The sequence below is a fragment of the Tachypleus tridentatus genome, chromosome 6, assembly GCF_004210375.1.
Source record: "Tachypleus tridentatus isolate NWPU-2018 chromosome 6, ASM421037v1, whole genome shotgun sequence".
Classification (NCBI taxonomy): Eukaryota; Metazoa; Arthropoda; class Merostomata; order Xiphosura; family Limulidae; genus Tachypleus; species Tachypleus tridentatus.
Genome location: NC_134830.1, coordinates 93,285,516 through 93,299,127, shown reverse-complemented (window position 1 = coordinate 93,299,127; position 13,612 = coordinate 93,285,516). Strand labels below are relative to the sequence as shown.

The 13,612-nt window shown below is 36.6% G+C and overlaps 1 protein-coding gene across 2 annotated transcripts in view; it reads right to left on the bottom strand.

Annotated features, from left to right (window-relative positions):
* LOC143253056 (protein Obscurin-like) overlaps nt 1-13,612 on the bottom strand; it is a 253,949-nt gene that overhangs the window by 111,773 nt on the left and 128,564 nt on the right. For both annotated transcript variants that reach the window (XM_076506213.1, XM_076506214.1), the window contains exons 36-38: nt 10,703-10,835; nt 10,410-10,579; nt 8,918-9,062 (exon numbers count right to left, since the gene is read on the bottom strand). In XM_076506213.1, coding sequence (XP_076362328.1) covers nt 8,918-9,062; nt 10,410-10,579; nt 10,703-10,835 — 448 coding nt within the window. The remainder of the gene's footprint in view (nt 1-8,917; nt 9,063-10,409; nt 10,580-10,702; nt 10,836-13,612) is intronic.

Here is a 13,612-nt window from a genome sequence, read left to right as displayed (position 1 = left end):
GCCTTAAGACAACTCCTACCTAATTTCATGTGACATAACATGAATTCCACAATTACATGATGTAATTATGTGAGAAAGCCTTCCACGAATAGGAGGGCAACACACTTCATGTACGATAACTCCCCTATACACTTGCACTCATAGAAAGTTCATTTTTTGATAAGACAAGGAAAACCAAAGTGCAACAGAAGGGGTAGAATGGATAGAAATGTGTGAAGAGATATCTATTAGCAAGACATTTTCAGGTTAAGAAGAATGTTAACATCTGAAATAATACCTCACTTCCTTACACAGTTTAGCTAGAATTCCATGTTGAATTGGTGGTGATACTGATGTAAAGTTAAACTAGATGTGCATCTTTCAAAAATCACTAAAAGGAAGCCCATGAGACATCTGATGGCAGGGTATCCATAGAAGCACATGCATGGGAAACCACATATCTAATCCAGGGCATAGTCTTTGTTCAAATAGGAAACGAAAAAGAGGAAAAGAAGCAATATGTGTTGTATGGATGGGCTTCACCACTTCAGTAGTTAAAAACTGGTAAATAGCAAGGGTCTCCATGCTCCACTTCATGAAGGGGGAATGAATTCACTAAAGAAGACTTCAAGAAAGTGCCTGGATTCTCCCTGGTCTGGCAGTTGGAAAGGTATTTTACTGGAGAGAGTAAATGAGTGACCATGAAATCCTATTTATAAAAGCCAGCAAGAGTAAGCCAGAGAAGTGTCAGAGCTCTTCTCTAGTGGTGGCTTTTTCCATGCATGAAATAGGAATGGTATAAATTAGATAATTAAATAAATATTGATGTATAAATACACACCATGAGGATACTTCAAGTGGTATTATAGAACACACTATTTCAAATGAGCACAGAAAGAGCCAGAGCACATGGTATGAGTGCTTTCTTTTATCCTGGGTTGATGCAGAATCTGGGAGGCATCACCAGCCATCTGGTTGGATTCTAGAAAATGAAAGAGAAACAGTACACAATCTACAGAATGTGGTGGGGTTATTGGAGAATGACAATCTGTGGAAGCTGAAAACCATCAGGAGGTGAAAAAGACAGAAGATGTAGAGATAGAAGAGCAAGAAGAAGGCAGAAAACTAAATGCAAAGTAATGTGTAAAGGTCTGTGAGCATTCATATTCTCAAACAAACATGTCAATGGATCCATTCAGGAAGGATAGAAAGAAAGAGGTCTAATGGAAAAAGGTGGAAGAGGACCACAAAATGGAAAGATCCATGAAAAGGTACACCAAACAGTCCAAAAGGAGGATACAAAATAGTATCCTGGTATAAATGGTTGGTTGCTTGTTTGGTGATTTATGGTGCAAAGTAATAGGGCTATATACACCAAACAACTGGTTTAAACTCAAGAATTAAAGAGTAAAACTCTATAAAAAGGTAAAAACAAAAAAGCTGAAAGCTATACAAAGTCAAATATTAGACAAAAATCTACACAGAAGTAAAAAGACCAAAGGGTAGGAAGAAAATAAAAATGAAGTCAAGTTAGACAGTGTCACCATCATCAATGACACCTTCCAATGTTGGGGTAAGTCTGTAGAAACTACATATCTAAAATGGTGCTATTATTCACAGTTTTAACAAAGGTACAACAGTAAAATGTGAGCTAGGTTGATTTGAATGTCACAAAGGTTACACATTGGTGGATAAAAGCAAGATAAAAGAAAATGATGACTTAAACTGTAAAGAATGATTAGCCTAACCAAAACATTTTCCTCCTTCTGATCTATGAAGACAAAACAGTCAAAGAGCAACAGTAGGTTTAATCTGTAAAAGCTTGTTATGATGTTGCTTATTCCCCATCAACTGCCAACTAGAGTGAATCTGAGCCTTTAACATAGGACCATAGTCCATATACTGGACAGGCATTGCTGTGATAGCATCAAAGAAGATGGACTTAGCTGTAGTGTCAGGAATAACCATGGCAGAGCCAAGAGAGTCACTTGATTTCAAACCAACAGTAAAAGTGGGAACAGAAAAGTTCGAAAGATGTTCGACAAAGAAAAGGTGGTACTTCCAATCGGAAATATCTACCTTCTTAAAATGACTTGAGAAAAATGTCACAGGTGAGGGTGGTAATGAACTATGGTGGAATGGGCTGATCATCAGACTCAGCAAGGTTATCCAATGACAGAACCAATTCAGCTAGCTGTGTCTAGACATAAAGACCAAAAGAAAGAATGAAAGACTCTATTCTAAAATGGCATAGCCCATTGAGGAAGGAAGGCATAACGTCAGTGGGATGTTGTGGTAAAAATTAAAGCTTCTAGCATAATGCAAAGAAAATTGCAAACAATCATAGTGAAGAGGAGATTCATGGGACATGGTGTACAAACCTTGAATTGGCAACGTTTGGAAGGCCTCTGTGCAGAAATGAAGCACCAGATGATGGACAGGGTTTAGCATCTTCACGGCATAGGGTCTGGAAGACCCATACACTATAGATCCATAATCAATCTTGAATCATATGAGGACATGATAGATTTTCACCATTGAATATAAATCTGCTCCCTAAGAGGTAGAAGAGAGGGCATGGAAGATGCTCACTACCCCTGTATCCTTGACACAAAGCTGATTGATGGTGAAAATGAAAGCAGGCTTATGATCAAAGATCCCAAGAAGGATTTCTCAGAAACCACAGGAAGAAGAACATGAAATGAGACAATGATGAGGATGCAATCTCCATTGGTGGCATCTATAATGTATATAAATGGTTTTGGAGGAAGAAGATATAAAACCTTTTCCTGTGGTTAACTTCAACAAGCAAATTAGGACAATCTGAAGCTACACTGAATAAACCTCATGTTTAACGACCAACAAGAGATGCAGAAATCATTGACATAGAGTCGGTTTGCAAGAGAAGGAGGAAGTTATACAGTGATATCATTAATTGTCATATTAAAAAGTGTGATACTCAAGACACAGTCCTGAGAGGTTCTAAGTTCCTGTAAAAAAGAATGGGAAAGCATTGAGCCCACATGGACTTGGAATTGCCAGTCCTTCAAAGAGTTCTTTATAAAAGTGGGTTTATAAATGACAATTTTTATTTAGGTGGAGGAGAATTGGGGGTAAAGCCCTTCTGTTTTTGACCACGTCATTTTTGTTTACTAAAGGGAGGTTTATTGACCTCCATGTATCCTGCCCTAGGTTGAGTGGGCAGGACTTTGTAGATTCCAGCAGCTGAGGGCATGAACGAATAATTGTTCTGCATCTCAGAGATGAAGAAGGAAATGGATCTGAACAAATGCCACAAGTCAGAGCCAAAGGAAGTGGATTCAGGGAGTCACTCAAAAGAATGAAGGGAAGAGAGATGGAAGTAGACTTTGACTTGTCAATTGTTTTAACTATAGAGAGCAAAAGATTTCATGTGGTTGGAGAAAAACTCTGTCAGAGGCATGAAATGATTTGTCTGTTCTCCCACTGTAGCAGTGGAATATATGTCCGAGTCACTTCCAAGCCTTTGGATACGAGATATTATTCATCATTGTTAAATGTTGCAATTCTTTCTTCTCCACCTACTTAGGGCAAGAACGAAAGTAAGATGGATAAGAACCACTACAGTTAACAAAGTGGAGTTCCAGTTCACATTCATAAGTGTCATGGTCTTTCTCACTATAATGAGCACATGTCAAAGAACCACAATAAAATGTCTTTGAATGACCAAACTGCTGACACTGGAAGCATTAGAGAAGGATTAGAATATATGGCTGTACCTTTCAGTTTAACTAACCTGCCTTAGTAATGGAAGGTAGATGTGGTGATGTAAACATCAAAATAAAAACATTTGTAGGAGCATTATTCTGTCCTTATCAATGGAGATATGACAAACCACAGAAATGCCTTGGTAGAAACCAGCAGGATTGTTCTTTAAAACCCTCTCAACAATAACACTTCTTAAGGAATTTAATATACCATGGGAGTAACTTTAAGCTTCAATGGGCATATCCTCAATGACCTATGGATTAAAGAGGAGTTTGGTGTGTTGTGGAGTAGATGTTTCCACCAAGATATCTCCAGAGTGTAACTTGGGGGGGGGGCAACAAAAGGAAAACATCTGCCCTAAGACTTTCTCAGGCAATTAATGCAAAATGAGAAAATGAGGTGTGGAACCTGACTGTGAAACAGAGTTGTCCATGCATGGCCATTTTCCAAAATTCCATTGTTGTTTTTTTTCAGTTTTATTTTATTTTTTCATGGAATGGGGTGTCAATAATAAAAGGAGAATGATTCAGTGCCAACTGATCCCAACCTCCATGGAGGCCTATGAGGGGATGCATTACAATGCCAACAAGGACCCTGAAGCAATGCCAGGGTTTTATGAGCACTATACTCAAATTCTAGGATCAGATACAATGTTCATAACATCTGTTGAGTATGTCCAACTCTGTTACTTAGTTGACCCTTGTCCAAGAGGATCAACCATCTACAGAAATTCAAAGCCAAAGTGGCATGCTGCAGTTGGACCACTTAACCACCAGGATCCTCTCCCCACTTTCATGGGTTACCACACACCGCAAACATATGAGTAAATATTTAGATCCCAGAGGAGGTAAACTGTAAGAAAAGAACCTTCTCTAGGAGGTCCCCTCATCACTTACAGGAATCTGTCTTGAGGGATACAGATAGTGACAGCCTCCAACGTGTATTAACTGGCACAGACAAGGTAGATACATGCTGGTCAACCAGCAGTGCCACATCTCCATGGACTTGATCACCACATAACCTGTTATTCTGGTAAAAAGTAAACCACTGGAATGTGAGTAGTATGATTTTTCCTGTAAAGAGAGACACATGGGATGATAAGAACGATCAAGGCCTTAATTTCATCCAAATTAGAATGGAAGCCTCAACAATTCCAGTGTATCATTTTTTTTGTTTGGAATTAAGCACAATGCAACACAATGGGTTAACTGTGCTCTGCCCATCACAGGTATCAATACCTGGTTTCTAGTGGTGTGAGTCTGCAGACATACCATTGTTCTACTGAAGGGCTCCATTGTATCTGCATTCCCACAGAAGCAGTGGAACATAATGCAGCAGCACACACCTGACATGGAATAGGGAAAAATATCTTCTGAGCTTCTGGATAAGGAATATTATTTACAATTTCTAAGCATTGTTTCTTTTCTTTCTTCCACCAACTAAGGACAAGAATGAAAATAAGAGGAATGCAACCATAGAAATTGACAAACTGACAACTGACTCTCATAGGCATCATGGCCTGCAATGAGCACATGTCAAGATGCCTATGAATGTACAAACTGTTTAAACTGGAAGCATCTGAGATGGTTTGGAATATATAGCCATACCTTACAGTTCAGATAACCTGCCATGACAGCAGTGGGTGGGTGTGGTGATGTAAACGTCAAAATTAGATCAATGGTAGTCAGCATAATTTCTTTCTTACAAGTGAAGATACATCTCACCTCAGAAACCTCTTTTTTGAAGAAACTAGTGAGGATATCTGACTTAAGGATGTTCTGCAAATCCCTTTCAATAATGACTCCTTGGGAAGAATTTAAAGAATAGGGAATAACCTCAATAGGTATATCCTCAATGGCCTTCAAATTCAGGAGGAGTTTGCAGGTGTAGATATTTTTTATAAAATTTCTCTAGAATGTATCTTCTTTACTGACTTTGTAGAGCCAACACATCCCTCTAAACCCTTCTGAATGAAAAAGGGAGGCATCTGCCCAAAGAATTTGTCACACAAAGAATGAATAATTAAAAATTGAGTTACAGGAACAGATTTGAGTGGTGACTGTGTAAGAGAGTCATCAGTTATGGTTGCTTACCAATTAACTGTTTTTTTTATAATGCTTTATTTCTATCTGGATTTGGGAGATCCATAAGAAAATAAAAATTATTCCATGTTCACTGCCCCCACCAATCATGGGGTCCTATAAGGAGACCCACTACAATGCCAAATAAGGATAGTGCAGCAGTGCCAGGGCTTCATAAGCACTATATTCAAACACTGGCATCAGAAAAAATGCCCATAACACCTGTTGAGAACGTCCAACATTGGTACTCAGTAGACCCAACCTTAACAGGACCAGCAAACTTACCCTGAGGGAGTCACCCAAAGGCCTCCTGTCAACAGGAATTCAAGACCAAAGTGATGTTTTGTTGTGCACCAAGATCCTCTCCTCCCCTTCACAGGTCAACACATATAGCAAAAACATGGGTGGATGTTCAGATCCTATAGGGGGAAAAATTGAAGATACAGAACCTTCCCTGGGATATCCTCTCACCATGTACAGGAATCCACTTTGAAGGACAAGAACAGATGCACTAAGAGGTGAGAAACAGAAGACAGGAGAAATGCACTGTGAAAAATCTGAATTAATAAAACCTGAAGAATGAAAAAGATCAGGGAAAATAAATATATATGTGCAGAAAAAAAAAAAGAGTGTCAGAAGAGTCAACAGAATAGACATCAGAACAGCAATAATTTTTGGTAAGAAGGATAAGAAAACAGGCCTGAAGAGGAAGGCAGAAAAAAAGGACAGGATATTAAAAGCATAAATGGGACATGCTCAAGATTGTGTGAAGCTTCATTACAAAGAGAATCAGGAAAGTCAGTATGGCAAAGAGGATGGAGGAGAAGGAAAAATACCTGAGACTAGGAAAGGAGAAAGGTCATGGACAGGGTCACCTTAAAATCAGCAAAGGATGAGACAGACAAACCACTGACAAACAGAGAGGAGAAAAGACAGAAATGTGATACATAGTACAAATGTTAGAAGGAAAGATTTGATAGAAAGATCTGAAGAGAAAAACTTGCCATAGATGTAGATACACAAAAACAGTTTGAAGAGTGACCAAAATAATGCCACTAAGGCTGAACGTCTGGCCTGATGAGTAACATATCAGGCAAAGTTCCTGCATGACGATGGATAAAAGATATCCTTCAATGGGGAAAGGAATTGTGAGGGTGATGAAAGAGCAAGAAAAGTAGGAAGAGGAAGTAGGGTGTGTTTCTAAATTTCAAGTGGATCAAGGTTGAGCCAGTTAAAGAGGTGCCAACAATAGGGGCTGATAAATAGAGTAGTGTGTAAAACTGAGAACAAGGTGAGGAGATGACAAGAGAAATAGGCACACAGAAAGAGTTGAGACCAGGCCTGGCTAAGAAAAGTGACAGCCAGAGCCAAAGGAAAAGGAACAATGGATCATAAAAGAGGAAGCCCAGAAATAAAAAGAGTAATGAGTGTATCCAAGAACTGGTGTAACCAACTTAAAGCAAACCCCCAAGAAAGACGATTCCACTGATAGAACAGACTGGTTGAGAGAGGTGGTCCACCATTAATACTGAATGATATGCAAAAAAACAAACAAAAAAAACCAACAACAACAGACTAACGAGAAGAGGTCCTGAAGTGTAAGCCTAAAGGTCCAGGAATAAATGAATGGTACAAGAAACATTCACAGAATAGACCAAGTAGAAACTGAATAATTAATCCATCAGTCAGTGCATAAATGGCAACATGCCAGATGAACAGTGAGAAGGTCAAGCAGGTTGATATGGAGTGGATGCTTTCCCAGCATTCAAACATCATAGGTCCTGCTCAAAACTAGAAATTTGTCTCAATCAGAGAGGGAAGTATCAAAGAAATGAGGAATCCAGAGTAAGAGGCAGTAAAGGAAATGCAGGAAGTAGTGAAGGCATGGTCCAGTTATCATGACATTCTTTCTAGGAGAGGGAATGTCATGATAATAGGATAATGGACACCAGTGAAGTAAACTCTGGGTCTACAAGGTCTACTGTAAGAGACACAGGAGTGCATGATTCAATGGAATGCGGGGTTCCAGAGGAGCCAGAGCCTCCTTAAGCAAAAGAACCTCTAACACAGAGAGAGAACAAAAAATGTAAAGTTTGGTGACCAGACATACCATAATTCACAAGCAAAGAAGAGAAGGTGGAACTCAGACCAGAAAAGAAAGGCAGAAAATGCCCAAATACTGAGTTAGCATGAGAAAGGATTTAGAAACAAGAGTAAGTTACTCCACCACAACTGAGCAGACTCCATAAAAAGAAAAGGAGATGGAAGAAAAAGAAATCACTGAGCATAGGCAAACAGAAGAAAAGAGTCCAATAAAAAGAATGCTTGTATTAGGCTGTAAATATGGCAAACATGTCTATATCACACCAAAAAATACGAGATGCACCAATGTCAAACTGCAAAACGATGGACAGAACATAGAAAATAAAAGCAAATTGGTGAAGGAGAAAGAAATTCAGCCAATAAGATAAAAGTAAGAGGCTCATTAGGCATGCGATAATCTACAATATGTTGAACAATTGCCAAAAAAAAAACCTCTGAGAGCAAACAAGCCTCTTGGAACCATTTTTAAAATGAAGTCTAAATGTGAAACATGTCACTCACTCAGGACTAAATATAAATCTATGTCTTTGAGTATGCCTGATAAAAATTTAAGCTTTTAAAACAAGAGCCAAAGAAAAAAAATTCAAAGTTTTGTCAATGATGCAAACCTCAACAACTTATGAAAAACAACAACAAAAAAAACACAAACAAACACAACTGGACAATACAATGCCAATTAAAAGACGAACATTCTATAGGTGCAAGTGGATATGGGGAGTTATTGTGCATGGAGATGTGTTGCCTTTATATTAGTGGAGGGCTTTGTTGCATGATTTTGTCATCTTGCAGTAGTGCAGTTCATGTGAAATTAGGTTGGGGTTGCATCAAGTCTAGTGATATGCAAGTCTCTTAGAAAGAAGCATGAGGAAGACAGCTAAACTGCATGTCGAAGTAAGTTATCATTTTGGAGCTTTACAATTTAGAGCTTTGGTATAAGCACAAAAGGTTGAATTGAATACTTGTTTGCAATAGTGCAATAAGATCTTTACTCGATATATTAAACCTACCACTGAACTTCAGGTTTAGGTTCTCCAGTGACAACAACTTCTAACTTTCCAGGTTTTTCTTCAGTTAGCAGTGTTGGTTTTAAATGATGTTCAAATTCTGGTTTCTTAGGTAATGATTTCTCAGCTTTTGTACTAGGTGGAACAGCTATGGAAAAACATAAAAAATTAAATATGGTATTTTCATAATGTTAAGTACCTTGCATAGGTACATCTTGGTTTCTTAGTAAAATGTATACATACTTTACATGTACATTTTCTCAAATAATAAAAAATGTTGTGTTACAAACACTTAAAAATTATTTTAAAAATAACACAAACATGCTCAAAAGATGCATAGCATCAGATGACTTCTTTAATTAAATTACATTCAGTCACAATATTTACTTTAAAGCAACTTCAGATAAAAAGAAGAGCTGTCTGTTTTTATAAATTAAAATACCAAGACCTAGCAACCATGCATCAATATACATGTTTTATTGTTTAAATATTTTCAAATATGATAAGGCAAATTGAGTGCTATATATATGAGGTGTGATCAAAAAGTTCTAAGACTTCACTTTTATTCTGAAGAATAATATACATACATCATCAGTATTATATGCTATCCCATTCAAAGCAATCTCCCCCAGCTGATACACACTTGTTCCAACGTTCCTGCCATTTTTGGAAGCAATTCTGGAAGTCTTCAACTGTTATGTAACTAAGTTCTGCTTTCACATTATTATGGATGGTTGGAATGTCATCAAATCTCTTTCCTTTTAATTTAATTTTGATTTTTTAGAACAGAAAAAAAAATCACATGGGGGGAAGATCAGGAAAATACGGGGGTGTGTCGTGTCACAGGAATGTTTTTTCTGCCAAAAATTTTTAACCGACACAGCATTATGTGAAGGCACATTGTCATGATGAAGAAACCAATGACCAATATCCCACAGCTTGAAGCAGTTTCTTCTAATTTTCTCTCTCAAGCGAATTAAGATCTCTTTATTAAAGGCCTGGTTAACTGTCTTTCACCTTTGCAACTGTTTCATCAGTGAACGATGTTGATGGTCGCTCAGAACGTGGGTCATCTTTGACCAACTCCTGGCCATCTTGGAAGCATTTTATCCACTGATAAACGACAGCCTTACTTAAGCAGTCATCACCAAAGGCAGTTCTTAACATTTCAAAGATTTCTGTTCCTCCTTTTCCATTTTTCACATAAAACTTGATGCAACCACGTTGCTCTTCTTTTCTGTCCATATAACAGGGGCAAGAGATACGTCTGTCTTTGAATACATCTTTTGCAACTTGGGTATAAGGTCTGGAGAAATGGCTTGTTCGTGGGTTAGTTCACTATTTGTACTTTGCATACACATCAGTAAAGCTCACTGCCTCTGTACTGGCACCTGCAACAAAAGAAGTCTTAAAACTTTTTGATCAGACCTCGTATAAGCAATGAATTAAGAAGGTAGAAAAAAGATCTTTTCCATGAAAGATCATAAAAGCTTACTGGATACATCAGCATCATCTCTGACTACTCCCTTGTCATTTCTGGCCACTAAAGTATACTTTCCAGCATCTTCTGGCGTGACTTTGTCTAAAAGTAGTGTAACTGTGCCGTCTGGTTTCTCAAGCATCTTCATGTGGTTACTAGGCTGAATTTCTTCTCCATCTTTCAACCTAAACAATTGTTTGTAGGCTGTGTTTAATTTTGAAAGTTTTTGTAAAAGATACAGTAACATTGATATGGTGATAACAAAGAAAAAAATATTTATAACTGAAGAAAAAAAAAACAGACCATACCAAGAAATATCAGGTTTAGGCACTCCAAGAACTTTGGTTTCCAGCTTTCCAGGTTCTCCTTCTATGAGTTGAGTAGGTTGTAATTTGTGAACACATTCTGGTGTTTGGAGAAGGTTTTCTCCAATACATACAGCTAGTTCAAAAAAACAATACATCATTAATAAATTTATATTTATTCCTTAAAAATTGTGGTTGAAGGATTTTTGTGCCACTCTTTAAAAATTAGAAAGGCTAAACCTGTATCTTACTGATATAAATATAACAAATCTGTAATTATCTGTGATTCATTATTATTATTAATTTACCTTATTATAATGACATAGAACCATTCACAAACAAGTTATGATATTTTAAAAATTCTTCAGTTAAATAGTCCAAGACTTTTATGTACACAGAGCTTGGGTGAACTACATTAAAACTATTTTGAATTGGTAAATATCAGTAAGTCATATGATATGATAACCACAATCAATATTAAACTGCAGTGGAATGGAAGGTATTAGCACTACGTTTTGACCTTTTATAGACAAGGTGATGCCACTAAATTTGTATATATGTAAAAATGGCTCGTTTGGGTTGAGAAAATATTTTACGTAGAGGAGCAAACAACGTTTCAACCTTCTTTGGTTATTGTCAGGTTCCAAAGAAAGAAAGAGGTAACTGATTGGAAGCTGCCCACATGTTTGAAAGGGGTTGTGTAACTGAGTGTCGGAATGTAGAGGGTGGTCTTAGATGTTTGAATATATAATTTTATATTATTTATTTTATTATTTTTAATATAGATATAAAGGTGTTCCTTTGTATTGGTTTATTTTGGGCTTGAGTTGTTGTATAAGTAAGGCTTCTTTAATTTTGCATTTGTTTATGTTTCTTTATTTAGTATTTGAGTGTTTTCTATGGTTATGTTGTGTTTATTTGACTTACAGTGTTCGAAAACGTGTGAAGGTGACTTTTTATGTTCTTTGAATCTTGTTTCCATTTTTCTACTTGTTTCTCCAATATCAAAGTCGTGGCAGTTATCACATTGTATTTTATAAATAATGTTGGTGTGATGTTTGTCAGTGTAGTTTCTACATAGTATAGACATCTGTTTTGTGCCTGGCTTTTGAATAAATTTTGTATTAACTGGAATGTCATATTTTGTCACTAGTTTTTGCCAAATGTTAGTTACTTTTCTGTTGATGTCGGGAATATATGGTATGCAGCAGTATATGGTTTCATAATTTTTTGATTCGTGAGATATATTTACTTTTGTTGGTTGATTTTGCTTTCTGTCTAGGTGTGTGCGTATAATGTTTTCTACGATTTGTGGAGGAAACTTATTGATGTTGATGAAGTATTGTTTTATTTTGTCTAATTCATCGTTAATTTTATCTGGTGAGCATAGTTTTATGGCTGTGTTTATTTGGTTTCTTAGTATGTTGAGTTTTTGTTTTGTTTCTTGTGCTGAGTCCCAAGGAATGTATAGTCCAGTATGGGTGATTTTTCGGTGGATTTCTGTTTTAAATTGTGTGTCGATTCTTGTAATTTTGAGGTTAAGAAATGATATTTGATTGCTTTCTTCCTGTTCACATGTGAAGTTAATGTTGGGATGTATAGAGTTAATGTGATTGAAAAAATTAAGTATGTGTTCTGTAGATTTGAATCCTGCAACCGTGTCATCTACATATTTGTACCAGTATAGTAGTGGATGCAATGCTGTGTTCATTGCTTGTGTTTCAACTTGTGTCATAAAAATATTGGCTAGAACTGGTGATACTGGGTTGCCCATGCTTAGGCCATTTGTTTGTATATAGTTTTGGTTGTTGAACATGAAGTTTGTCTTTATCGTGGTGAATTCTATAAGGGTTGCTAATTGGTTGCTGGGAATGTCAATAGATGGGTTAGGGTCTCCGATATAGAGTTCTAAGGCTATCTTGCAGGATGCAGTGGTTGGTACTTCTGTAAAGAGGGATATAACATCAAAACTGGCCATTAAGGCTTTATGATTAAGTTGATTTAGATTAAACTTGAAATTAAAAGAGTCTTTGATGAATGAGCTGGCTGATGTTACATATTTGGAGAATGCCCATGCTATGTATTTACCAAGATTCTAATTAAATGATTCATATGTGGACATTATTGGTCATAATGGACAATCTGGTTCATGAGGTTTGGGGATGCTATATATTTGTGGTGTGCGTGTGCATTGGTTTTCACGTAGGTAGGAATAAAGTGTTTGTGAAATTGTGTTGGCTTTTTTCATTTTTAGTAGTAATTTGTTTAGTTGCGTTTCGTGTGTCTTTCTTAAATTTGTGTGTATTGGTTTAAATTTGTTCATGTCTTATAGGACGTTCTTCATTTGTTTGGATGTAATCATTCGTGTTCATTATGACTATAGCATTACCTTTATCTGGTTTTAGAATTATTATGTTTTTGTCTTGTTTTAGGTTTTAAATGGAATTAATGTCTCTTTTTGTAAGATTGTTTTTTAGCTTTCTGTTTTGTGAAATTATGTTAATAGTTTTGTGAGAAAATTCTTTGATAAAATCGTTTAAGATGTTGTTTTAGACAATAAAATTGTCTAATTTGTCTTCTTTCTGTTGGTTGTTTTCTGTAGAAAGTATCACAAGTCTCTTGGCTAGATCTTCTAAACATGTTTTGATTTCTAAGGTTGGAATGTACCCAGGTGCTATTGCGAAGTTGAGTCCTTTGTTAAGTAGATGCATCTCGTCTATGTTTAATTGTCGGTTGGATGTGTTAATTATGAGGTTAGTCAATGGTTTGTCATGATGTCTTTTCTGTTGTTTGCATCTTAGTTTTTCTAGTTTTTTGTAATGGCAGATCTTTTTGTCTCTGTAATTCTTAGTGTTTATTTGGTTTATGTTTCATTGTATAAGTCCGTAAATCTCTGGTTTAATGCAGCATGCA